This window comes from Sus scrofa, chromosome 5, assembly GCF_054392235.1.
Source record: "Sus scrofa isolate SSC_HxYL_T2T_F1_AM1 chromosome 5, Sscrofa_HxYL_maternal_Yorkshire_Landrace_v2.0, whole genome shotgun sequence".
NCBI lineage: Eukaryota > Metazoa > Chordata > Mammalia > Artiodactyla > Suidae > Sus > Sus scrofa.
The window spans coordinates 110363607-110391482 of NC_139387.1; the positions used below are offsets into that span (position 1 = coordinate 110363607).

Sequence of the window (27876 nt, forward strand, 5' to 3'; positions counted from 1 at the left end):
ATGTTATTACTCAAAGTGCTGTATATATTTTATAACCGAATTTAATCTTATTTGCATTTTTCACACAATTGGCCAATAATACACCTCCCGGACATTCTTGTTAAATTGTCAAAAGAAATTTTAACCTGAGTAAAGAAAACATATGCTTCAAGAAAAGACTTCAAGAAAAGCAAAGGTAAATAAAGCCAGAGCTAATGTTTTCTTTTTGTAATTTTGGGAACAGCACTATTACTACAGTTCAATATTTAAAAAGCCAGGGGGTGTCTGAGCATTTTGCAACCATAATCTCATTCACAATTCCCAACAATCCCATGAGGATAAGCAGAGGAGAAAACAGGCTTAGGGGACGTGAAGTAGTTGGCCGAACTGAGTACCAAATAGCTCAGGTAAACCCGTAACTTGGCCTCCTGACCTTATGTTTTTAATTTCTGTGCCATCTGTCTCTCTGATGAATTCACAAAACTCAGAACCCAATTGCTGAGTTAGTCTGGGTGGCTTAATAGCGGATCACCAATCCATGCTTTTACCAGGATGCATTTTACTTTGAACTTGGATTTTTATAATTTGGGAACCAGCTACTCGATTTCTTACACTTAAAATCCTTTATCTCCTTTTGCCAAAATGTAGGTGTTTCCAAATGGTCTGTTCTTGGCTCTATTCGGAATCTCCAGCCCTGACCTTCTCCCTAAGTGCCGGTTTTCTATCGCAAACTGCCTGTCTGACATCTGCTCCTGGATGATCAGCCCACACAAAATCTGGTTCTTACTGAATCTGTCTTCTTCCTTCCCAAACCCATCTTTTCTACTAGATTTTCTGGCCATCCTTTTCACAATCCCTTAGGAGACCAGCACTAGTAGGTTGAATTACCCCTGTAATAAAAGGTATTCTTGTTCACAAATCTTCTATCCCCTTCTCTTTTTGTAGCTTACCCATGTCTATCCCATTGACTTTGACCTTGGCCATGTGATGTTCTTTGGCCAACGGAATGTCCGTAGATAGACAGGGCATATGCCACCTTCTTTAAGTAGCAAAGCATGTTTCTGCTGGCTTTCCTGTTCTTTCTCTCTGTCTTAAGAAAAGATATCCCAAACAGAAGCTGCCCTTTCAACCTGGGTCAAGGAAAGAGAAGACAAAGTAAGCCCACAGCTGTGGCACGTTTTGTAAACAAGGAATGAATGCTTGTTATTGCAAGCCACTGAAGTTAGCAGGTGATTTCTTGTAACTGCAAACACACATGTTCATGTTATTCTCACCTTGGTGACAAATCCATTGCAATTTCCATTAGTCCTACATATGTACCGTATCCTTCATCCTCTTCTTCCTTTCTTTTCACATCATTACTATCCTAATTATGTTCATCAGGACCCTGCCTTTGATGTCTGCAGTTCCTATGCCTGCCTTTTTCCCTAGCTTCTATCAAGATGACGCTTCCTCAAATGAACACTGATCCTCACTCTCCTATTCAAATATAATATCATAAATGATTTTCGAGGGGGCAGGGGAAGGAGAGGTCTCACAGAAGACTAAGTAATTCATTTATCAAATAGTGCTGATAGGTCAGGTCAGAAGAGGACTGAGAAACGACCACGGACTTAGCAAGATGTCTTTGACATCAGAGAAAGTCACCACAAAGCCCTGATAAGAAAGTCATGCTTTACCTTAGGAAGAAAAGACTTGGAAGAGAGGAGTCAAGAGACAGCAAGAAGAGAGACATTGAGATAGCAAGAGAATGGAATTTAAAAAAAAAGCTTTTCAAGGTTTTGGTGTTAAGAGCAGAGAGTGGTTCAAGGGCAGCGTGGAATTTGCCCAGGAGGCTCTGTCGTATTTGTTGATGGGGAGAGAGAAATGTCCACATGTCTGTGTGCTGATAGGAGTAGCCCAGTGGAAACAAACAAACAACTGGAGATGCAGGCAGCTTAGAAATAACAGAGCTCAAAGTTTGAAGGGAAGATAGGGGATGGGATCCGGGGCCTGACTGGAACGTTGGCTTCGTATCGTAGCTGAGACAGTTCTGACAGAGCAACAGAATGTGAGTGAGCTCTAAGTAAGGAGGGAGGTAAGGGTGAATTCTATCTGAATCGCTTCCATTTTCTCATGGAAATGGTAAGCCTGACAACTGGAAATCACAAGGACGAGGAAGACGAGATGTGTGAAGAGGTGTGAATTGTTTAAGACGCTGGAAGGATGAGTGACTGAGGCTGAGGGAGTTCTGGGCACCCTATGAATCCAGCTGAGAGGACGGTTCAATAACTGATGATGAAATCAGTCCGCATGATTTCTGAGGTTTTCTTGCCACATTCAGCAGGGCATGTGAAGAGCAGACGAAATGTTGGGTTCAACCAAAGGTTGAAGTTTTCCTAGTCACATAAGCAGAGGGAGAAGAGGACAATCAAGTACAGGGATAGCTATATCCAAGAAAAGGATTTTTTTTTTGGATGGATCATGGAATCTCTCTTGCACAAAGATGACTATGAGGGCACGATGAAGGGATGGGATTCTGAAAAGTGTGGAATTAATGGATTTAAGGTCCTAGGAGAATGTTCTTCTTATAGCTGGGATAATAAAAGGAGTACCTGGAAAGAGGCTGAGGGATTGTTATCATAATATTCAAATTTATTTCAATGAAGAGAGTAAAGCTTTTATTAACCACAGCTCTAGGATATGACAGTGGAGCACATGGCGAAGACAGACAGAACGGAAGCCAGATCATCGCAAGGTAGGGTGTCAGGGTCCTGAGAAGCAAGGCCATTGGAAAGTATGTGGAGACACTGATGAGATAAGGGATTATGACAGGTGTAGTTAGGGATTATGACAGGTGTGGTTAGGGATTATGACAGGTGTGGTTAGGGATTATGACAGGTGTGGTTAGGGATTATGACAGGTGTGGTTAGGGATTATGACAGGTGTAGTGCTAGAGAAAGGGACAAAAACTGAGTCCACATTGTGAATAACTGAGGGAGAGTAGTTTAACTTCTTGGAATGACACGCCAAGAAGGCATGGTGGGGGGAGGGGTCCAGAACGATGGCAGGGGCTTCAAAACTGAATGTGGTTGGAGGAAGGAGGACATTCAGTCAACACCCAGGCCTAGTCCTAGGAGGTCTGCAGGCGTCGGGGGTGGGGGGGGGTACAGAATGAAATCAGAAGCTTGCGGGGAGAGGCAGTTTACAGTGAAAAGAAGCTGAAGGGTGTGATTCAAGAAGAGATTCCTGACAGAGGCAATTTAGCTCGCAGTGGTTCTGAATTCCAACAAGCACAGTTCAAGGGTTTAGGGTATCGGGGAGGATGGAGAAGGCGGATTTACAGAACTCTACAGCTGTGGGGTAAAGTATGAAGAAGAAATATTCAATTATCACATTAAATGTATGTCTTCGAGGGTCTGATGTATGTAACAGCAGTGTATACATCAAACACCTGTTCAGATGTTAAGGAAAACTACATCTTACACAGCTTTTGTTTAGCGATAGATGAGCAGGAACCACACAGAGCATGTCTAAAACAAAATTCCCAAGTATTCGAGCTGTAACTTGTTACCTTCAAGTTAAAACTCAGCAGGAAAAAAGTCAGCTCACCTGAAAGGACGTGTTTTCTTTAAAACTTGTGCACAGGTGTTTTCAGAACTGTTCAGCAGCTTGACAAAACAATGAAGAAAAATAATTCATCTGCCCGTACACTTTGTTGGAAAATGTGAATATGCTGGGGAATGAGGTAAATTAAGGAGTACCCAGGGAAATAACACATCCACATTCTTGTCTTTAGGAAGTTCAGCATTTTAAAATGAAAAAAAAAAAAAAAAAAAATCTTTGTGGTGTGGTCAGAGGTAGAACTAGCCAGCATAGGTTATCAAAGAAACTCCTGGAAGAGAACACAGGCAAAACATTCTCTGACACCAACCTCACAAATGTTTTCTCAGGTCAGTCTCCCAAAGCAACAGAAAGAAAAGTGAAAATAAACCAATGGGACCTCATCAAACTGACAAGCTTTTGCACAGCAAAGGAAACCAAAAAGAAAACAAAAAGACAACTTACAGAATAGGAGAAAATAGTGTCAAATGACCCAACTGACAAGGGCCTAATCTTTAAAATATACAATCAACTTATACAACTCAACAGCGAAAAAGCCAAAATCCCAAGTGAAAAACGGGCAAAAGACCCAAACAGACATTTCTCCAAGGAAGATACACAGATGGCCAACAAGCACATGAAAAAATGATCATCATCCCTGATTATTAGAGAAATGCAAATCAAAACTACCATGAGGTACCACCTCACACCAGTCAGAATGGCCATCGTTAATAAATCCACAAATAACAAGTGCTGGAGGGGCTGTGGAGAAAAGGGAACCCTCCTGCACTGTTGGTGAGAGTGTGAGCTGGTACAACCACTATGGAGAACAGTATGGAGGTACCTTAGAAATCTATTCATAGAAGTATCATGTGACCCAGCAACTCCACTCTTGGGCATATATCCAGACAAAACTTTCCTTGAAAAAGACTCAAGCACCCGCATGTTCACTGCAGCTCTATTCACAATCGCCAAGACATAGAAACAACCCAAATGTCCATCGACAGATGAACAGATTAGGAAGGTGTGGTCTATATACACAATGGAATACTACTCAACCATAAAAAATAACAAATTAATGCCATTTGCAGCAACATGGATGGAACCAGAGACTCTCATACTGAGTGAAGTAAGTCAGAAAAAGAAAAAGACAAATACTATATGAGATTGCTTACACCTGGAATCTAATATAGGGCACAGATGAATCTTTCCACAGAAAAGAAAACCATGGACTTGGAGACTAGACGTGTGGGGGCCAAGGGGGAGAGGAGGGAGTGGGAGGGACTGGGGAGCTTGGGATTAATAGATGCAGACTATTGCCTTTGGAGTGGATTAGCAACGAGATCCTGCTGTGTAGCCCTGGGAACTACATCTGGTCACTTACGACAGAGCATGATAATGGGAGAAAAAAGAATGTATACATGTATGTGTAACTGGGTCAGCATGCTATACAGTAGAAAATTGACAGAACAGTATAAACCAGTTATAATGGGAAAAAATAAAAATCATTATATATACAAAGAAAAAGGACTGGAAGGAGTTCCCAACATGGCATGGTGGTCACGAACCCGACTAGGATCCATGAGGATGCCTGGCCTCACTCAGTGGGTTAAGAATCTAGCCATGAGCTATGGCGTAGGTCACAGATATGGCTTGGATCCTGCATGGCTGTGGCTGCAGCGGAGGCCAGAAGCTACAGCTCTGACTCGACTCCTAGCCTGGGAACTTCCATATGCCACAGGTACAACCCTAAAAAGCAAAAAACAAACAGTAAAAAATAAATAAAAATAACAAATAAGGGACTGGTGAATGCGAAGGCTCAGTACTCAGGACGCCTGAGTCTGGCTTCTCTTGGAGCTGGGAGAAACAGTATCATTCCCACATCGTAGGAAGAGCTTAGCCCCTCACCTTAGCCTCTACTTCCAGATCTGCGCCTACCAGGTTTCACAGGTGTAGAAAAATGTCTAGGTCAGGGTTTTAATATGGAAAGAAGCAGGAGTCAAGGAGAGGAAATAATTGTTGACAGCGAGCAAGCGACTGTCAGCAAGACAGACAGCGGACATAAGCCAGAGGTGCACCAAGGACAGAAAGCAGGTCCCCTGTTCCTCGCCCGCCATTCACATCCTGTAAAAATCTGCAATCACCACCTCAAGCCATGCTGAGCCCCAAGGCCCTTGTCTGCACCAGGCCCACCGTGAGCCTTGCGGAGCTGGACTAACACGCTTATTAGCTGCACCTGCACAGGAGGAATAACAAAAGGCAGTGTGTCTGCTGCCTCTGCCCAAGAGAGATTTTTTTTTTTTTGTCTTTTTGCCATTTCTAGGGCTGCTCCCACGGCATATGGAGGTTCCCAGGCTATGGGTCCAATCGGAGCTGTAGCTGCCAGCCTACGCCAGAGCCACAGCAACGCCGGATCCTTAACCCACTGAGCAAGGCAGAGATCGAACCCGCAACCTCATGGTTCCTAGTCGGATTCATTAACCACTGCACCACCAAGGGAACTCCATGCCCAAGAGAAATTTTATCAAGAAAAGAACATTTCCGTGTCTGAAAAATCCACCTCACCCTCTCTTAACACATTACAACGCTGTACAGTTTATAAATATTAGCGATGTGAGAACAATGTAAATATCTGAATGCTTCCAATACATTAAACAAAGCCTTACGGAGCTACCCTGACAGGCTTTTCTCCTAAGGGGGGCGAGATCAAACGCTGACTTGTCTGTTTCCTGCCTTACTTCCCTCTTCACACCTGCCCGCTCGTCCCGTGGATACAGTCTCGAAAATGCACCAGACTGAACTTATGACGACCAAATCGTCTGTGGTTAAGAGGATTTTGAACTAGCCTATTTGTCATTATTGCGTGCATGTGCTCAGCTAAATAAAGTCATAAACAACTCTGAGATAGTTCGACGGTGCTGAGTGTACCTGCCGTATGCACTTGACTTTCATGGTTATTTCTGCAGGGCAGACTGCCCACCGTTTTGCATTCTGCCAAACAGAGCATCCAGGTAGGAGAAACACGTCCAGGTGCCCTGGACATCGGTATCCCTCTGAACACTGCTATTTCACCCTGATCTTGGAAAAAGTCCAAGGCAGCAGCCAATCAAGAGTTATGATCTGTTTTAAGTAGAAATTGAAATTAAAAGGAAGATCTAAAAGTCACCATCCATGCGGACACCCGCTGTGTTAATGAGTTGCTGTTAACAATGGAACCCGAAGGTTAAGGAAAGTGTCTTCAAAGCGTGGTGATGAAACCTCTACTCCAGAGGACACTCATGCCCGGGAAACTTTGTTTTAAAGGCGTGTTTCATGAGAGAGAACAGTTAAAAGTTAATTCAAGGCTCCTCCACATATCACACAGACAGCTTAATTTTGCAAAAGGCTTCCTATAGGTCTTCAGGAAACGGGGGCGGGGCCAGCTCCACTGCTGCTGCCTGTTCGCTAAGGCGATGTGTTATTCTCCTTTTCTGCTTTCTGCCGGTTTCCGGTACTGCTAAACGTCAACCCACACCACGTGAGTGGGTATAACTTGTAAGTCAAAAAAAATTCTCAATTGTACCAATCTCTAAACGATGCTAGTCTGAAATATTGCTCAGGAAAGCCTAGATGTCAGAGTTCCCACTGTGGCTCAGAGGGTTAAGAGCCAGGCTGTATCCATGAGTATGCGGATTCCACCTGTGGCCTTGCTCAGTGGGTTAAGGATCCTGCGTAGCCACAAGCTGCAGTGTAGGTCTCAGATGTGGCTCAGATCCTGCTTTACCGTAGCTGTGGGGAGGCCTGCAGCGGCAGCTCTGATTCGACCCCTAGGGAATTTCCATATGCCATGGGGGTAGCCCTACAAAGAGAAAAGGAAAAAAGAAAAGAGAGCAAGCCTAGATGTGTGGACAGTTTGAGATTATGCTTTCAAGATGATGTGTTGGGGCGGCAGGGCTGCGTTCACATAGTGTTCAAATACGAACAAAATGCATTTGGTTTGGTACCTGTGTTCATGCTCCATGCTTGAGTTGCCTCATAGGCAGAGGCAATATTTTGGCTCTGAATATAGAACATGTGACATGTCATAGCCCATGCAGTTAAACAAGGTCAAGTCCCCTTCCATCTCTCTACTGCCACATGCCGGGAGAGGCGTACCCGTCACTTACCCTGCATGGAAGTGATGGAAGCACCACTGGGTAAAGAAGCCTAATCACGCCCTCGCTGGCATTCTCTCTCTCTAGATGTTTCCATTCTAGAGGCATCATCAGTGCACCACGGAATCTAGTCACTCTCTTGCTAATGAAAGAACTCTCATGGTTTTTTTCATATTTTTAAGGATGGGGGAATTTTAAAAAAGAATTAGCTTAACATGTTCTTCTGCGCTGAGAAAGATGGAGAACTGTGCTGGGCACTTTATCAGATTACCCCTGTCCTATAGAAGCAGGTTTGGGATGATGAAGCAGGTATCAAATGCCAAATATCAAAACAACGAATAACAAAATATACTGCCTCCTTTTGCTGATAAAAAGGTCATCAGTCATGAAAATAATGTAGGGATCAATGGCAACCTAATGAGACTTCAAAGAGATAGAATACCATGCTCTGTGGTAAAGCACATCTCTTTCAGAATTGATGACTCTAATTTTTCCAAAAACGGTGTCAGGTACTTAAGCTACACATCTAAGCTTTTATATCCAAGGACCTCACCTGGTCTTTTCATTTAAAAAATGTAAAAGCCCTCTTTAGAATTCCTATGCTAAGCCATCCTTGTCCCCAGCTGTATGACTCGGTGGCATCGCGGCTCTGCGTGCTGTGACAGCTCTGGCGACAAAAAGGATGACACTTCATAACAACGAGGCACATTCACAGCTGGGGATTTCAGACACAGTTTCATTTGAGAGTCAATTCTGCCTGCTGCTCGGACGAGGAGGCTGTGATCTGTGTGGGTCTCATTGTTGATATTTTTAGGGAATCACAGAGTTAGGCTCTTACCCAGCAGCATAGTTGTTAGAAATGTGATGAAAATGAATACTTTTCCTTACAGTTTGATTTTTCTAAGTATTGCCGCCCATTTTCTAAAATGGTTCCATATTCAGATGATTGATGTCGTGCCACATCTTCCTCTGGGTGTTTGGTAGCATTGAAGCAGCGAGTGTTATAAGGTCGTCTCTCCGTGTTCTTGGTTCAGCTATGTTTGTCTAACATCACACAGCAGGGTTACAGAGAGTGAAGCGATGAACTGAAATTTAGGACAGAGAGAGGAAGAGCCAACTCTCACACTTGTTACTTTACCTCCTGGGGGCAGCTGAGTTGGATGCGGCACAAAGAGAATGTTACGGTGGAACATTCCTCGCCCCATTTCTAAATTCCCACGGCAGGGCCCGACTCCTGGCATGTTGGGAGCTGGGGCCTTCTGTGGAGGGAGGTGGGCGTGCACTGATCCCACCTGACCGGCATCCTCGTAGAAAGGGGAAATGTGGACACACACACATAAACAGAAAGAGGGAGACACTGTGAAGCCCAAGAGAAGAAGGCCATTGCCGTGGCCAGGAAAGAGGCCTCAAGCGGGTCCCTTCCACGGGCGTTAGAAGGTGTCATACCTGCAGACGCCTGGATCCCCTGCTTGTAGCCTCCAGAACTGTGACCTTATGTTTCTACCGTTCAAGGTAGCCAATGTGTGGTAATTTGTTATAGCAGCCCTAGCAAGCTAATACAGAGAATAAATGTCAGGCCTCAGAATGGCCTAGAACAAGAGTCACCAAATTATGACCGTGGACCAAATCCAAGCTGTAGACTCCATGAGCTGGGAATGTTCTTCATATTTTTACATATGTGAAAAAAATTCGTGGCAACTATTTTTCTCTGTTATCTGAGCACACACATAATTTCTTTCTTTCTGTCTTTTTTGTTTTTGGGCCATGCTTATGGTGCACAAAAGTTCCCAGGCCATTGATGGAACCCGAGCCACAGCAGTGACAATGCTGCATCCTTAGACACTAGGCCACCAGGAAACTCCTGGTCAAAATTTCTTCATTTTGCTTCTTACTCTGCAAAGCCTAAAATATTTACTGTCTGACCCTTACCAGAAAAAGTCTGCCAATCCCTGGTCTAGAGAAGAATAAAGCTGAGTTCAGTTCCAACTTTGTCATTTCAACTTTGTCATTTAATTACTGGAAGCTCAGTTAACTTCATTGAACTTTCTTATTTTTACTTGCAGAATAAGACTTTTTAACAACCTTCCCAGTTTCACCGAATTCGTTCAATGAGTAAACCAAAAAATGAAGAATGTGGAAAAACTTAAATGTTGAAAGGTCTACACATATAATTATGTTTTTCCCAGAAATATTAATATGAATTATATACGCACAAACTTTTAGAAGCCTATAGTTTTACTTTGCATTTTCTAATCTCAGAGATGAGTTCTGTATCATCTTGGGTACAATCAAAACATACTTAAAGCAGAAAATTGCCATTGGATATCCTAGTAATATACTTCGCTATTTCAGTAAGAGGTACAAACCATTAGGTGTGAAATAAGCTACAAGAATATACTGTACAAAATGTAGAATAAAGCTAGTATTTTATAATAACTGTAAATATAGTATAACCTTTAAAATTATGATTCACTACATTGTATACTTGTAACTTAGATACTATTGTAGCAACTGAACTGCAATTAAAAAAAAAAAAACAACTACATTTCTGGTTTCAGTGTCTTGGCCAAAATATTTTAAATGGTCACCAGCTAGAATCGAATCAACACATTTTACACCTTAAACTCACCCGGTGTTGTGTGCCATTTACAATCCCAATTTTTTTCAAAAAGAAGCAAACGGCAATGTTCTGGATAATGGTTTTGAAAGACAGTCACACGTAATAAGCTCTACCAGCCCTTCAATGCCGACATTCTTACCCACATGTTTCTTCCTACCTATAGTTTGAAAACAAGCTCTCCATAAAATAAAGCATTTCATTCATTCATTTAAATAAACACTGAGTGCTAACAATGTATTGGGCACAATACATTGTTATGAAGGCAATCAGAAGGGTTGCGTATGGAATTCCAGGCCTTAGCAAAGACACTGAACGGATGATTCTGGTGTATTTGTATGTATATATGTGTGTGCTAGATGCTGAGAATACTGTCAGATAAGACACTGAAAAATACTATTTTTTTTTTTTTTTTGGCCATGCCCACAGGAAACAAAAGTTCCTGGGCCTGGGATAGACCTCATGCCACAGCAGTAAGAATGCCAGATCCTGAACTTCTAGGTCACCAGGAAACTTCAAGATGTGGAAAACTACTTTTGATGCCATGTGGAGGGTATTGCATAATACATGGATGCCTAAGATAAGATGGGATTTCAGGACAATGGATGTATATTGACGAGAACTACGGGGATGAAGAGGACACAGCCCCCAACTCTGTGTATATCACAGGCTTCTGGGAGAGACAGACATGAACAGAGAGTTTTCAAAATAATAAGATGAATTATAAGACTGCAGCACACCCAGCACACAGGCAGGAACACTGAGCCTGCTGAGGCTTTGAGGAAAGTTCACAGAGGAAAAATACACTTGAACTGAGTCTCAGAGAACGAGTCAGAATTATGAAGGAAATCAGAAGGGTTGCATATGGAACTCCAGGCCTAAGCAAAGACACTGAATGGATGATTTTGGTGTATTTGTATGTATATGTGTGTGGAGGGGAGGCAGTAAACAGTTCAGTGTTTTCAAAGCACAAACTGTGAGATCAGGCAAGGCCAGATATGGAGAAAGCTGTAGGCCTGAAGCCAGGATGCCCAGGTTTAGAACAGAAGAAGAGAAGGAGTAAAAAAAAAAAAAAAAAAAAAAAAAAAAAGGTGCAATGGTAAATGTATAGATTAAGTAGGTTTAAGATACAAATAACTTAGGTAGTGAAGAGGCCTCTTTGGCTGTAATAACTGGTTCAAGAATGGGCACATGATAACCTGCCAATCTCACTCATTCTTAGGAATGTCAAAGAAGCTTGCTTCTCCTGCACTGAACCTGAACCCTAAATTATGTAGGACTCAGAGTGAGCCGCAAGGAGGAGAGGAGAGCCTAATCTACCCCGGGCAAGATTCCACAGCCAAGCCCACAGATAAAGGGAACCAGATAGTGAAACCTCCAGTCACACTTGAATTCAGACCTTTCAGTTACGGGAACAAGGCACACATTTTCTCATAATCCAGTGTTTTATTTGTTTTGTTTTTGCTTTTTAGGGCCACACTCATGGCATATGGAGGTTAGCAGGCTAGGGAGCAAACTGGAGCTGCAAATGCCAACCTACACCACAGCCACAGCAACGTGGGATCTGAGCCATGTCTGCGACCCACACCACAGCTCACGGCAACGCCAGATCCTTAACCCACTGGGCAAGGCCAGGGATCGAACCTGCGTCATCATGGATGCTAGTCAGAGTCATTAATCACTGAGCCACGGAAGGAAATCCATGCATAATCTAGTTTTAATATGACTTTCTGTAATTCACAATCAAAAGAGGCCTAATAATATAACTAGTTATTACTAATAGTTCATTCATTTTTGCAAGTGTAAAAATGAGGCTAATAGCTACATAACTTTCAAAATCACACTAACAGCCATTGTTTAGCTGGGATCTGAAGCGAGGAATCCAAACTCCAAAACCCTTTTTAATAACCAATTAGGCTAAATTCTAGCTCACAATGCTATATTTTTTCCAAGTGTGTATTACCTGGAGTGATATACAGACTTGTAATCAGTAAGCACATGGCGGATAGATGGGGAAAGCAAAGGTTAAAGATGAATCATATCCTGTTGCCAGGGTTCTAGGATCTAAATGAGGAAGGGGGAAGCCAGGAATTTCCCTGTTTATTAGGCAAACTTCACTTAATTACCCTGTGGTCAATCCTTAGCTGTATTCTGTGTCCCGCACAGATTCTATTTCTTTTTCTGTCCCAGAAAATGATCTCCAGTCTGTTGCTAAAACAGAAGAGGGGCAGAAGTTCCCACCATGTCTCAGTGGTTCACTAACCTGACTAGTACCCATGAGGACGTGGGTTCGATCCCTGGCCTTGCTCAGTGGGTTAAGGATCTGGCATTGCCATGAGCTGTGGTAGAGGTCGCAGACACGGCTCAGACCTGGCATTGCTGTGTTTGTGGCGTAGGCCAGTAGCTGTAGATCCCTAGCCTGGGAACTTCCATATGACATGGGTGTGGCCCTAAAAAGCCAAAAAAAAAAAAAAAAAAAAGAAAAAGAAAGAAAAGAAAAGAAAGAAAGAAAAGGGGCAGATGCCCAGTCACTCACGGTTGGGTTGCGGATCCGGATCGGGGGATCTTAAAAATGTTTTCATCTAATTCCTATTTTTATTTCCTATTCCTCCTTACATCCTAAGAAGGAATCCTAAAATCTCCAAGCCTTTGGGGTTCCTGTGGTAAATCACATTGCTTCTGCTTTCATCCACAGTGTGCTCCATGCCTTCATGGGGTTGCTAAATCAGCCGCTATTCACCCTGTGTCTTAGCATTTTCACAGCTTTCTTGCTACTGTTGCCTTCTTGCTCCTACAGCTTCTACAGCTTATATAGATTGCTTCCTCAGTATCGGAGGGGGGACTGGTTCCAGGAGCACCCTCACCCCATGCTAAAATCCGTGGATGATCAAGTCCCTTCCATAAAATGGCCACAGCTGGGGGGCCTGTGGATTGGGGGGCCAACTCTGCTTTGACTTTTGTGGCTTTATGTGTTTTTAAAAAATCTTACGGACACATCTGGAGAGTTTCAGTAGCAGCAGAGGTGGTGTGACCTCTGGATCTTAACAATCAACTGCATCAACATAGTCTAAAAATTAAAAAGTTAATTGGAGTTTGAGTAGCATTTTTATTGGTTTTCACCATGATAAATCTCTCCTAGGCACGAGCCAATAAAAGTAGGATAGAAAAAAAGGACAGAGGGCAATCAGATTACTAAGTCAAAGCAGAAGCTGGAAAAGAATTTTAAAACTATATATTATGAATGTTGTTTTTGGAATCCACTTATTTGTTTTACCTCATCTGGGTTTAAATCCAGCTCTGACATTTACTAAAGGTGTGAACTAAAGCAAATTACTAATCTCTTTGTGCTGTGGATGCCTCATTTGCAAAAAGGCGATAATTACAGTACCAAGTAGAGAAGGTTGCTATGAGGATTAAATTAATTAATGCCTGTAGAGTATTAAAAATTCTTTCATTAATTCTTGCTTTTATGTCTATCTCTTTCTTATTTCTTTGGGCTTCATTTGTTTCCTTCTTCTAACTTCTTGAACTGGAGAACTCCTAACTTCTCAGAAACTTAGCTCATTGATTTTCAGCCTTTCTTGGTTTTTGTTTTATAAATATATGTATTTAAGGCTATAAACTTCCGTCTAAGTATAATTTCAAGCCACATTCCCCAAATTCTAATATGTAGTGTTTGCCTTATCATTCAGATAAAAATATTTTCTAATTTCCATTGTAATTTTTTCTTTCACACAAACGTTATTAAGAAGCATTCTCCTAATTTTCAAATATACAGTGATTATCTAATTAACCTTTTTGTTAATAATTTCTACCTTAATAGCACTGGGGTCAAAGGACGTACTCTATAGGATTTCAGTTCTTTGACATTTGTTGAGACCTACTTCACAGTCCAACACATCTTTTTGTAAATATCCAGTATGCACCTGAAAATAATGAATTCTGCCTTTTGCGGCTCGAGTGTCCTATACATGTCTATTGGGTCAACTTTCTTACTGTGTGGGTCAAATCTTCTCTATCTTTATTGATTTGGGGGGTCTTCTTTTCTATTGGTGACTGAAAGAATATATTAATATCGCCTATGATAAAGAAATACATCTGGTACTAATGAGACACTCAATAAAGAAACTATAATTATTTTAATTTTTGTCCAGTAAATATTTGGTTTGTCGCCTGGACATGGCTTGTATAAACTGTCTGGGCTCAGAGTAGAATATATTCTTAAAGAAACAAATGATAGGGTTTTGTTCTGTATGAAATACCCTCTGGATATGTGATTATGTTTGAAGAATTAGAAGCACAGTTTCAGTCAATATTGTTTACCACCTATTTTATAAGAAAATCTGGCTAATGCAATATTTTAAAATTATACCAAATTCATAAATTCTATAGTTTAATTTTAAAAGACCCTAAATATACACTTGAAAATTTTTAAATCTAGTAAAAGTAAATTATAAAACTTACTCTTCAGGAATGAAATTAACCTGGAGGAATAAAGTTAAATTCCAAATGGACCTTTGAATATCCATACACACGTATGTACAAACATGCACGTGTACATATGTGAGGTGTCTATTTTTATTTTTATCTTATTTTTTGTCTTTTTAGGGCCACACATGTGGCATATAGAAGTTCCCAGGCTAGGGGTCAAGCACCTCAGTTTTTGAGGTACAGCTGCCAGCCTGCACCACAGCCATGGCAACACCAGATTCGAGCTGCATCTGTGACTTACACCACGGCCCATGGCAACGCCAGGTCCTTAACCCACTGAGCAATGCCACAGATTGAACCTGTATCCTCATGGATACCAGTCAGATTCTTAACCCTCTGAGTGACAACAGGAGTTCCTAAGGTGTCTATTTTTAAAGGAAAAAAATACATAGATACAGACATACAACCAATGAGGTTCTGCTAATTACCCTGTCAATAAAATTAAAAATGTGATGAATGTCTCAAAAATTTAATGGTTGGTTACACAAACTCATTAGAAAAAATGATCTCAAATAACAGAATAGTATGTAATTATTAAAAGTCATATTTTTAGAAATATTTAATACTATGGGATAATGTTCATGATATAAGGAAGCAGGATAATCTATTTTATTAGTGGTAAAACCAAAACTGTGTAGATTGAGTGGGTGAGAAAGCCTGAGAAGAAATATATTGAAGCAGAACTGGGGGATGTTTTAGGGATGGGAAGATTAGGGATGATTTTTTTCTTTTTTTTTTTTTTTTTGTCTTTTGTCTTTTCAGGGCTGCACCCATGGCATATGGAGGTCCCCAGGCTAAGGGTCCAATCGGAGCTGCAGCTGCCAACCTACACCACTGCCACAGCAACGGGGGATCCGAGCCGCGTCGGTCGGCGACCTACACCACAGCTCACGGCAACGCCAGATCCTCAACCCACTGAGCAAGGCCAGGGATCAAACCCACAACCTCATGGATCCTAGTTGGATTCGTTAACCACTGAGCCACGACGGGAACTCCAGGGATGATTTTCAGATTCTTCTTTATACTTTTATTTATTCAGTGAACTTTCCTCAATAATCACAGAAGAGCTTTATAACAACAAAATAACTATTTAATTCAGAAAATAAGCATTCATTTGTAATGAAAACACTTTCATGTGCACCTTATCTAAAAAAGCACATGGAAGCTCTGCTAATGCTTTAAAAAAAATCCAGCTCTTTCACTGCAAATAATTTTAACCGTTTCAAACACAAATTAAGTCAAGCAAGAAAAAAAGATATCAATGGAGCACAGATAACTCTAGTAAATAAGTCCATGCCGCCCACTCTCTACAGCCAGAATGGCGTAGACGTCATATTATCAGGTGCCAGCCAGGAGCCCTCAGTTTAATGAGCCCATGTTGAATGTTTTACCCCATTGGTTAGCCCGTAAGAAAAAGAATTCACCCATAGTCCTCGAAGAGGAAAACAAAACTGTTTCATGTGTAGATGCGACTTCTTAAATCAAACAATTAAACTCAGCGACAAAAATCTCTCCCTCTTGGAGGCGGGGGTGATACACACGCCACTGTATGCGGGATGGATGAGTATGCACACACTCCTGCAGAGCGAGGGGATGGTAACACAGACCTACGCAGCACAGGAGAATCCACTCAGGACTCTGCAGTGAGCTACAGGGGAAAATAACCTGAAAAGGAACGGATATGTGTATATTTGTAACTGGTTCAAGTCGCTATTCGCCTGCCACTCACACAATATTGTAAATCAACTCCACTCCGATAAAAGTTAACTGTGAAAAAACTCTCCCTTTTATTGCTTTGTGTGGGGAAAAAAATCACATAATACAAAAGGCCCACAGCCTTTCGCTTCATACAAGTATTCATTTAGTATTTCTCTGTACATAGGCTGAACATATTTCTCCTCTTTCAATTTTTGCGTTATTTCCTTGAGCCTGTGAGAAGCAGATATAGGTTTAAAGATGATGATAGACTTAAACGTATGAAAGAACAAAACATTTTGCTAAATTGCTTCACTGATGTTAATTAACCAGTCAGCCTTTCAGAAGCTCCAGCCCATGGGAAAATATCGTTCCGTCAGTTTTGCTTTTACATTTATTGACAATCTACCGCAGAAGCAGAATATGACCACATACTAAAGGAACTTACCAACATTCACAAAGTTGAATGAAAAAGGTCTGTTCGTATTTTATGGGTATGTTTAGACCAAAAGGGGCAACGGAAATAATTATAAGAATCAGAAGATGTTATCCAGGCATGATTTTAAAAAAACCTTTATCCAAACTAATAACTTCATGAATAATAGTAGGAACATAGGGAACTGGATGCAAATCCAGCCATTACTATTCATTAACAAAGTGGCCATAGGTAAGTTATTTCTTCCAAAGACTATTTGCCTCACTTGTGAAACGGCAGTCATAAAGTCATTTCCTGTGGCTGTCATAAAGGTAAAACGTAACCCCGTGTTTAAGTCGTACGGTGTGTTGGTGACACTTCCTAGATGCTCCGTACTGATGGGTGTCATGGCTGCTTTCCCTGCAATGACCACGACTCCTCCCGGCCTCAACTCCACCATCACCATTTTCAGGAGAGTCGTCACTAATTGTTGTGGAAGGAGCTAAGGTACAACTACTGTATGACTAAGGGTACGGGGGCCACCTCTGCTGTTGGGAGATTAATTCTGTAAGGGTAAAGGTCAGCTGCGGCCAAGTGTAACATCAGAGGCAGCCTTAGAAAAGGCGAGACAGCTCAGAGTACCTGTATGCATGTTTTAAAAGACATGAAAAGGTAACAATAAAAAATACCCACACACTGAGGGAGTTCCCATCATGGCTTTGAGGAAAAGAATCTACCTAGTGTCCATGAGGATATAGGTTCAATCCCTGGCCTTGCTAAGGGGGTTAAGGATCTGATGTTGCTATGAGCTGTGGTGTGGGTCCCAGACGCGGCTCAGATCTGGTGTTGCGTGGCTGTGGTGTAGACGGGCGGCTACAGCTCTGATTCAACCCCTAGCCTGGGAACCTCCAGAGGTGGCAGGTGTGACCCTAAAAAGACCAAAAACAAACCCTCCCAAAACAAAAAAAAAACCCTACACATTTAGCTGGCTTATTGCCCAAGTATCCCGTGAATCTCAATGGCTTTTTAGCTTTAATAGTCCTGAATTTAAAGCCTTTCTGGTGTCAGACCCTTGAGGACAGGGTCCATCGTGCCTGGGCACCGTCCTCGGCAGAGCAGGTCCTCAACACACGGGTACATTGCGAGTTAATTCTCTGAGGGGTACTATGTAAAAGTGTTGGAGTTTATAAGTCCTTCCCAATGAGGTCAGGTGCTTCTGAGAATCAGGACACAGGAGGGAAGTGAAGCAGCAGCTATAAACCGCAAAGATGAGCAGGGTACCAAAGGAAAGTCAAGGAGGCAAAGAAAACCTTTGCTGCTTTGCAGTGTTTCGCAGCGGTCTCTCGCTACTTGAAGAAGGGCGGACAAAAACGGCAGCCCGTTTAATTATAAAATGCAGTAATTACATTTACTTTATCTATTTTCATATCTATTTTCATCTCAGTCTATTAATCTTTCTTGTGTTTACTTTTAATTACTGTGGAAAGCCAGTAGGCTAATGAAGGAAATATTTAAGATATGGGCATATACTGATTCTGCGATGACGCTAGAATAAATCAACACAGAGTAGAAGGAATTATTAGCCTATACACAGACGAGTGCCAACCATCGGAATCCAGCCTCCAGAGATACCTGCTTGGTGGCTTAGGAGAAATCTCTGTTGCCTTCACTTGTCTTGTTTGGAGAAGTCATGAAAATAGCAAAGGCCTCCCCTACCCTTAGAAATGACTCCCCACTGGATTTTATGAGAATTTCCCATGAACCCTTCTGGAGGGGCAGAGAAATTTTCTGCACGTGGGTGAAAACTGTAGATTTAGGGTGAAGGGATTCAAAATATACCACTGCAAAGAACTTTTTTTTCTTCCTGAACACCCATTGTCTGCCTAAAAGTGTCTCCCCAAGGAATTCGACTGTCACAAATCCCTCCCTGGGAAATCCACTAGCAGATAGGACGGGCTCTTGGCACCAGAGAGAGACGCAAAGCAGGCACTGAAGAAGAAATTGCCTGAATAGACACTGCAGCTAAGCTCTCCCATTTCCCTTCTCTTCCCCCACTTGGTGCTCCTAGAAGTCACTGGTTTTCCCACAGGAATTCTTCTCGCTGTCCCCTTTTTCCTGTGGTGATGTCCCCAATTCTGACCATCTCCTGAAGTCACGTCTTTCTCGGATCTCTCTCACACGTATGTGAATACAAATTTGTCTTTACGCTTGTTGATCTATTTTTGTGGTCAGTGTAATTTGCAGGCTCCAACCACCAAACCAAAGAGGGTGGAAGAAAAGATTTTTCCCTCCCAGCAAGCCATTCAGTCTGACTAGATGTTTGGGCTTAGACGTCCCTCAATATATGAAGTTATAATGACTGACCATCTGAAAGGCATGTCATATCGTGACAATCCTTAAGGCCTGCTGTGAACGCCTTCATCAGCTGCGATTTTAGTATCCTGATTAGAGTGCCACAATCAATCTGTCACAACGCAATATAAAAATAATAGTTTCTATGATATATTATGCTTTTCTACCTTCAAAAAGTCATGACTAAATATGTAAAGAATCAGTAAAAAATGAAGAGTTAAATCGATTCGTTTATGACTGAAATGAACCATCAGCATATTGAAGACTGTACTTTGGGTGACAATGGAATAGACAACGCAGAATAGAACTGGAACAGGTGTCTGTGCTGGTACAATTTGGGGGCCTCATCCATGTTCGTTAAAGACTCTGGTGCCTGCACCTGTAAGTTCCTTTCTTTTGAGACTCATTCTGTCATCACAGTGAGTTCGTGGCCACCTGAATGAATCATCTACATAAAGGAATCCGGACTTCCATGACTCTCCTACTTCGGTAACTCAGGCTACAACTTGTACCTTTGCCAAGTCACCCAGGAGACCTTCAGCTCTCAAATTTTCCACTTCACATTATTTTATTTTTTGGCACAAACCCTCCTCATCTAACTTTGCCTCTCCATGGAACTTGACACTGGGGCCTACCCTCTCCTCGCTCCAGTTCATCTCACGTGCCCTTACCTCGGCGTCAGAGCTGATTTCTCTGTCTCTTCAATGGCTATTCTTCCTTTATTCCCTTTTTTAAATGTCCAAGGTTCATTCTCAAGGCTTTTCTCACTCTACATCACAGACCCAAATGTGCTCTTAGCCTGCAAAGAGTTGAGCCACATAGTGTTTTAAACAAAATTAATTATAGTTACTGCCATAAGAGGCCTCACAGCATCCACGGAGTGATGCTATGGCGGAGATGCTTTCTTATGTGAAAAACTTAGAAACATGCTCAGATAGTTTTGCCACCATTCCTCGAAACTGCCGGGCAGACATCTCATGACTGGTGGCATTTTCTTTCTGTACAGGAGGAGGTGGTATCTCCACCAGCATATCTCTTTGGGAAGCTTTAATGAACCTAGGAAATTTACACGACCACAGGTGAAAATGTTCACGGTTTCTTCCTTCCTTCCTTCCTTCCTTCTTTTCTGTTTTCCCTTTTTTGGGCCACCCTGTGGCCTCAACTGCAGCAATGCTGGATCCCTAACCCACTGTGCCAAGCCAGGGATCAAACCTGTGTCCCGGTGCTCCAGAGATGCCGACAATCCCTTGGCACCACAACAACCTCCGTGGTTTCTTGCTTTATGTAAGATTCTCTGTGATTTCCTAGATGATCTGACTTTGAAGCAAATGCACATCTTTATCTATTGATCTCACAGATCTGCTAAGACAGTTACCAATATTTAAAAACTGGGAGAAGCTAAGTCTGCATAGCCCGGGTTAGATCGGTGGTCCCATCAAAACTGGGAATGTTCTCAAAAAAGTCAAGACTCTGGACTGCACTTAAAAAATCAGCTGGTTTGGCAATCCTCAGCCCTCCTTTCCGCATGTGTGCATTTCCACAGGCAGAAAGCTCGAGAGCTGAGGGTAGAGATGCCTGTTTGGACCGGCATCCGTGGTTTTTTACTGGCCCTTCTCCTTTGCCCGTTTCATGTGACATTCCTGATCCCTGGAGGATCTGAGCTTATGAGGGGCATCCTACACATACTCGCTACTTTAACCAAGCATCTACAGAGTGAGGGAATCCTCGGTCTCCAAGGATACAGCTGCCGGGCGTTACACAGTGCTCTGGACCAAACTGTGTCCCTCCCGTTACCCTCCACCACCAAACGCATATGTGGAAGCCCTTACTATCCCATGTAACTACACTGGAAATGGGACCTTGCCAGAGGTAAATTTAAGGCAAAATGAGGTCATGAAGGGGGGGCTATTCTACTGCAAGTGGTATCCTTATAAGAAGAGGAGCAGACGCTGAACACCTCTCTTTCATCACAGGAGAGCACGAGAAAAGGCCCCATGAGGACACAGGGAGAAGATGGATGCCCGCAAGCCAGGCCAATGCTCTCATAAGAAAATGAACTTTCCAGCACCATAATGGGTTTGTAGCCTCCGGAAGTGTGAGTAAACAGATTCTGTGGTCTAAGCCATCCCGTCTGTGTTACCTTGTGTCGGCACTCTGAGCAGAGGGACCGAGCCCAAGTTCCCCTTGAAGGATGCCCGCTTCTCTTCGGCTCAGGGCTCACCTGCCTTCTCTTGGACGTAAACAGTCCTTCCCTTAGCAAGTCTATCTGTGCTGGGGTCATTCTCTTCAACAGTTGCTAGCACGAGTTCTTTTTAACATACCATGATTACAGCATGTGTTCTTGCTTTAGAATAAAATTTAAAAACTAATTAAAATAGGTAAGACATCTCCTACAGGTCCCAGTATCCTAGCACAGCCACCCAGACCCATTATCTCTTGTCCACCCTGCCCACATCCCCAGGACACCAGCACAATCACATTACCACTGGCTCTGAGGAAGACTCCCTACTCGACAAAACTTGAGACAGAGTCCTCTGAGGTTGCTTCCCAGCTTGGCCTTGACCTTGGCCCCTTGCTGGGCCTGTAGAGCCCAGTCTTATTACAAGTCCTCTAGGTCATTTCAGAAAGAATTCTCCATCCTAGACAGCTGGTCACCTTCAGGATTTGCTCAGGCTTCTCAGCCTCCACCTTCTGCGCCTGATCATAGCCTGGCCCACACTTCAGCAAGAATCCTGTGGAGTGGGTTTAGCAAGGATCCCCCACCCTCAAATCTCCCTCCAGAAATTTCCCTTTCCTAACCCCCCTCATTCTGCCTGTTGACTATAACCCCCTCTTGTTCTTCCGGTTTTCAGAATGAAGCCCAGTTCTCTACCAAAGTCAATTGTTCCCTACTGCCTTAGTTCCTAAAGGAATCTATTTTTTCTGCTTTAACTGCTGTCGGCCTCTGGGTTTCTTTCACAGCTCTTCAAACCAGAATCCTCTCTGCCGCTATATGCTCACTCCCCTGTTCTTCTCCTTCCTCTCAGGCTGTATGTCAAAGAGTCTTCTGTTTTATTTACGGCTCCATTTAACTCACACTGCTTTTGGAAGCGTTTTCTTGTACTCCCCCAGGCTGAAAGAACTATTTTCCTTTGATGTTTCTAAGGCACTTTGTATACACATCCGTTATGACTCGGCCAATTTTATTATCATGTTATTTTTTGTTCGCATTATTCTCTCTGGCATTGAACTCAGGCCCTTTCACCTTTATTATTTTGTTTCACTTTTACCCTAGGTGCTACTATGATGCCAGGCACTTGGGAGTAATTACATACTTACTGAATTAATACTTGCTAATGCTAGTCCAGAAGCCAGGGTAAGGACAGTGATAGGAATGAAAAAAGCCAAAACACCAATCATCTCCCACTCTTTCCCTCAAATGACCTTTTAAAAATAGCTCAGTGAAACTAAGTGTATGTAAATTAGGACTGACCTCATTTTAACCAAAGCCAAATGGATAAAGCCCACATATGTTAAGTGTCCATTATGAACTTATTTATGAAGGTCCCAGAGAGCCTCCAACATCTATAAGGATTAGTTCCATTCTGTAATCTTTCCCTGGTCAAGTTAATAAGGAAATGGGGTTGCTGTTGGATTGATATTGAAAGCAAAGGAACTGCAATATCTTTAGTGAAAAAAAAATGCTTAAAACACGAAATGGTTGGCTGCCTGCCTGAAGCCCTTTCTTTTCTTTGGGGCCATTTCAATCTGCTGAGAAGAGGAATTCAGCTCTTCTCTTTCGCCCATCACGTTTTCTCCCAAAGGTGATCAAAGGGGAGCCCACAACCTTCACTATAGCAACACAAACAATCAAATCCATTTGTCCTCTTCACACATGCTGAATTAAAAAGCTATTCTAGGAGTCCCTACTCTGGTGCAATGCCATTGGTGGCGTCTCTGAAATGCTGGGACGCAGGTTCAATTTCTGGCCCCGCGCAGTGGGTTAAAGGATCCTGCACTGCCACAGCTGCAGCACAGATGGCAGTTGTGGCTGGGATCTGATCTCTGGTCTGGGAACCCCATAGGCTAGGAGGCGGCAAGAAGAAGAAAAGAACTACTCTAGGTAAGGGTATATCCTCTACGGACATATTGGAGTTCTGCAAATAGGCAATCCCTTCCTGCTCAAGCAAGTAAAAATCCTGAGTGAAGAAGGGGCAAAATTTGTCAGAAACGTATCTTACCACACGTTATTTCACAGAGACAATGACTTGCACGGCAGTAACTCTGATACAATTTGACAAAACAGTTCCCCGCGAAATCATCCTAATAAACAAAACATACACACATGCCTGCACACGCAAACCGTTAGGCAACTTGAAATATGAAAGAAATTAGCCTACAGCAAGGGTTGTATGCTTTCAAGAACCCCCTCAAGAAAAGCATCAGGCTTCTTTTACCTGATCATTAGAATTATGTTTTCATCTTTATATCATTAGCTCCCAGGCAGATCTGAAGGCATCTGAATTGAAAGGAATTTATCCACTAGGGTTCTTTTCAAACAAAAAACACATGTCTATGTGTATAATTTTGCTTTTACACATATTAAAATTTGCTACTACAGAGCCTGAAATTTAACAAATAGTCTCACCAGGAATGCAATATCTTTCAGCATGCAGAGCTACAAGAGTCTTGTAAGCAAAACCACCTTGGTGTTTAAAACGTCCCAAAAGAGGTATATCAAAATAAAAAGTCCTTTGGTTTATACTGTAAAACTCCTAGGAGCTCATTTATAAAATCGCTTTATGCACGCCTCACCATCAAATATGCGGATGGCATTACCTGTCTGCATCCACTGTCACATCATGGACCCCTCTCTGGATGACATCCCTGGAAGTCGCCGTGTCTGGTGCTCGGTTTAGACTTCTAGTATACAGGTTGAGCCCTCCATCTGTCATGTACCTGAAAATAAATGCCTAATTAATCAACAGAAAATTAAACGACCTCATCTGTATAATGTAACAATAAGCTGTGTTCACAATTTTTAATAATTATGCAAATATGCTCTATTATAGCTTTTTTCTTTGTAAACATTTTACTCACCAGGAAGTATTAGAATACCTTTTCAAGTTTATTAGAAAATTAATCTTCCTTACTGAAACAAGCAACTGACCTATTATAAAGCCTTCCTTTTTCTCTCTTTTGTTATCAATATTTTGAATCGACTTATAATGTACCCTTAGCAAAATAAGAGCAAGGTCACTTCATTCAGTATATACCATTTGTGAAGCATTAAAGGTCACAGAAGTTATCTTAAAATTAGATTAACTTTATACCACAACTGACCACTATCATAAAGTAATAACTGAAAATGTGTTCAGTGTTTAAGATGTTGCCAGGAATTGTTCTAAACAGTTTATATGTAATAATATTATCCCCACATTAGTGATAAAGAAAACAAGTAAGCATGAAAAAGTTAAGGACTTATAGAAGGTCAGTGAACCACAGCAGAACTGAGAATACATCTAGAAAGCCAGCTCCAGAAACCATGGCTTTAACCCCCATGCAGGGATGTCTGGACTGAAGGGACACACTGTCTGTCCCGCTTCCACCTTTGAGCACCACCTTCTTGCCGTCACAGGGTCTCCACCGTGACTCAGGCTGGTAGACTCTCACAGCCACACGCTACTGTTAGAAAATCCTTCTTCCTTGACGTTGGGGATTAGAACAGGTGTTAATCTCCTACCGTGTGTGGGGCCAATCAACGGTTTCCTTCTTGAGAGCCGGGATTAAGAGACAGCAGATAGAGCCATTTGCAGCAACAGGGATGCGACTAGAGTCTCATATTAAGTGAAGTCAGAAAAAGAAAGACAAATACCACAGGATATCACTTACATGTGGACTCTAAACTATTACGTAAATGAACCTGTCTGCAGAATAGAAACAGACTCACAGACATGGAGAACAGATTTGTGGTTGCCAAGGGGGAGGTGAAGGTGGGATGGACTGGGAGTCTGGGGTTAGCAGAGGCAACCTATTGCATTCAGAATGGGTAAGAAATGAAGTCCTACTATTCAGCACAGGGAACTAGATCCAATCTCTTGGGAAAGAACATGACAGAAGATAGTATGAGAAAAAGAGGGTGTATATAGGTATGACCGGTCATTTTTCTATACAGCAGGAATTGGCACAACGCTGTAAATCACCCCATCAGTCTTTCCGTGTGGAAAGAGGTGATGATAGTGGATGCCCAGGAGTTGTGGGTATCCCCAGATGCAAGGGGCCACAGAGAAAGCTGATCAGCCAAGCAGAAGTGCTGCGAGGCATGTTTTTATAACATTTTCCTAGCCTCTCTGCTGAAAACTCCATCTTGTCCCGTCTTCCTGCCTGAAAAACAGTCCCTGATGGTAAATGACTTAAGAACAAGGACCTAAAGGCACGCCTTTTGCTGAAGCACAGTGAGGATTCTCTGAAATGCTGTGCATAGATAACTAACTCAAATGCTAATGATTCTTAAATGCCTAAAGTTTAGAGTAAAAGTTTAACCATCTACCAGCTAAGTGACTTTTAAAATAATAATAATAAAAAAACCCCTATATCCTGCACTACAACCCCCTTTTCGCTTGACTTCATCCTCGAGAGCACAATAGAAGCAGAGTGGTTTCTCGAGTCCCCCGGTTCCCACCTTTACTTCAGATAAATGTCTCTGTGCCTTGTTTTATGTTAACTTTTCTTCCTTAAGTTCCAAAGCCCCCTGTTCTCCAGCCCCATCCTGCTGAGCTGGTCTCGGCACAGAAAGAATGACTCGGGTCCAGAAAAATAAGCAGGCGCTTGGCCGTGAGGTTTCAGCTTCACAACTTGTCCTCGGGTTCTAGGAGATACTCTTGCTTCTTTACAATCAGCTTCTTTATTAATCAATTTGCCTAAATGAATTTGAGTTGATTTCACTACTTGGAATAAAAATTTTAATCACTATCATTCTGAAGATTAACCAAACAGTTAAAACTAGGAGTATGAAACTGACTAATTGCTTACATGATTAGTAAATTCTGTCCTTATCAGCTGAAGGACCTTGAACAAATTTCTTAAACTCTGCCTGAAAATGGGAAGAATAAAATTTACAGAAGATAGATTTTATGATAATTAAAGGAGAAATACACACAACTTTTAATCTGAGAAGCCTGTAAATAGTAGTGACTTGTTATTTGCGAAGTCTCTCCCACATATGTTTTACAGGAAATATATGGGAGTTCCCCTAGTGGCTCAGTGGTTAACAAATCTGACTGGGAACCATGAGGATGCGGGTTTGATCTCTGGCCCCGCTCAGTGGGTCAGGATCCGGCGTTGCCGTGAACTGTGGTGTAGGTCACAGCTGTGGCTGGGATCCCGCATTGCCGTGGCTGTGGTGTAGACTGGTGGCTGTAGCTCCAGTTCGACCCCTCGCCTGCGAACTTTCAAAAAAAAAAGTTTTCAAGGCATTTAACTTTGTCTTAGAGCTTACTTCTCTGTAAACACTGAATAACTGAAAGATTATGTTTCTAATAGAAGCGGTCTTCCCTCGTCTTGTTTTCATGTGTTGCCATGAATAGACTACATACAAAACACTTGCCGAAACACTTTTGAAGATACTCTGACAGACCAATGAGATGCAAAAATGGATACATCGTTATACCTTCTCCTTGGGTTAAAACTGGATTAAGCACGTTGAAAGGTTTGTTTTTTTTAAGGAGTATCTTACTGATCTGGAGAAAACATTTCTACCACCTTCAAACTTTTTTTTTTTTTGGTATCTTCGCACTTTTAAAACAACTTTCAAAAGGAGATGTATGAGAAAAGTATTTCTCACTAAATGCTTTTACTTTATCAGGAATTCCATATGTTTCACTTTAAAAAGAGAAGAATACAAACAGTTCAGATGGGTGGAGAACTGGGTGGAAAAGAAGAAACGGGAAGTGAGAATAAACACTGACACACTGACAGCACCAATGTGGCTGCTGACAAACTAAGAAGCATGAAAGTTATCCTTCCTCTTAAATTGCGCATTCAGTGTCGCTGTGCCGAGTACAGGAAACCCATGCTCATGATCATGACCTACTCGCCAAAACAGTCAAGTCCCGTCCAGCACTCCCTGTTCAAAAGAGGATGCCGGTGTTGCCGGCACGTGGAAACCACCGCCCCTTTTCATTCTTTTTAACTTGGGTAGGATCAAAGTCTCTAGTTAATCCAGAAAGTTAACTATGCAGGGTACCTTATAAGGATAATACAGTATATACGTGTTATTGTTTTGTGTATAAAATTCATACGTTTCTTTCTTTTTTTTTTTTTTTTTTGTCTTTTTGTCTTTTCTAGGGCAGCAACCGCGGTATATGGAGCTTCCCAGGCTAGGGCTCGAATCTAAGCTGTAGCCGCCAGCCTATGGCACAGCCACAGCCATGAAGGGTACTCCCCGAAAACTATTTTCAAAAGAAAACAATACTTTAAAATTTTTAATGAATTAAGAAAAACATTTTTTTCAGGAAGCACGTCAAAGGATGTTCATTTTCCTTGGCTCTTGAATTTTCCAGGTAACATCAAGTAAGTTTATAACAGGTATCACTTCAGCCCAAAAGTCCCCAGTGTCTAACTCCTCTGTCCAC

General features: G+C 42.1%; 1 protein-coding gene across 38 annotated transcripts in view; it reads right to left on the reverse strand.

Annotated features, from left to right (window-relative positions):
* NAV3 (neuron navigator 3) overlaps window positions 1-27876 on the reverse strand; it is a 602126-nt gene that overhangs the window by 120240 nt on the left and 454010 nt on the right. For all 38 annotated transcript variants that reach the window (XR_014804603.1, XR_014804601.1, XR_014804600.1 and 35 more), the window contains one exon: window positions 24083-24202. Coding sequence is in view for 33 of the 38 variants with exons in the window: in XM_084957747.1 (XP_084813873.1) it covers window positions 24083-24202 (120 nt within the window). In the remaining 5 variants the exon portion in view is untranslated. The remainder of the gene's footprint in view (window positions 1-24082; window positions 24203-27876) is intronic.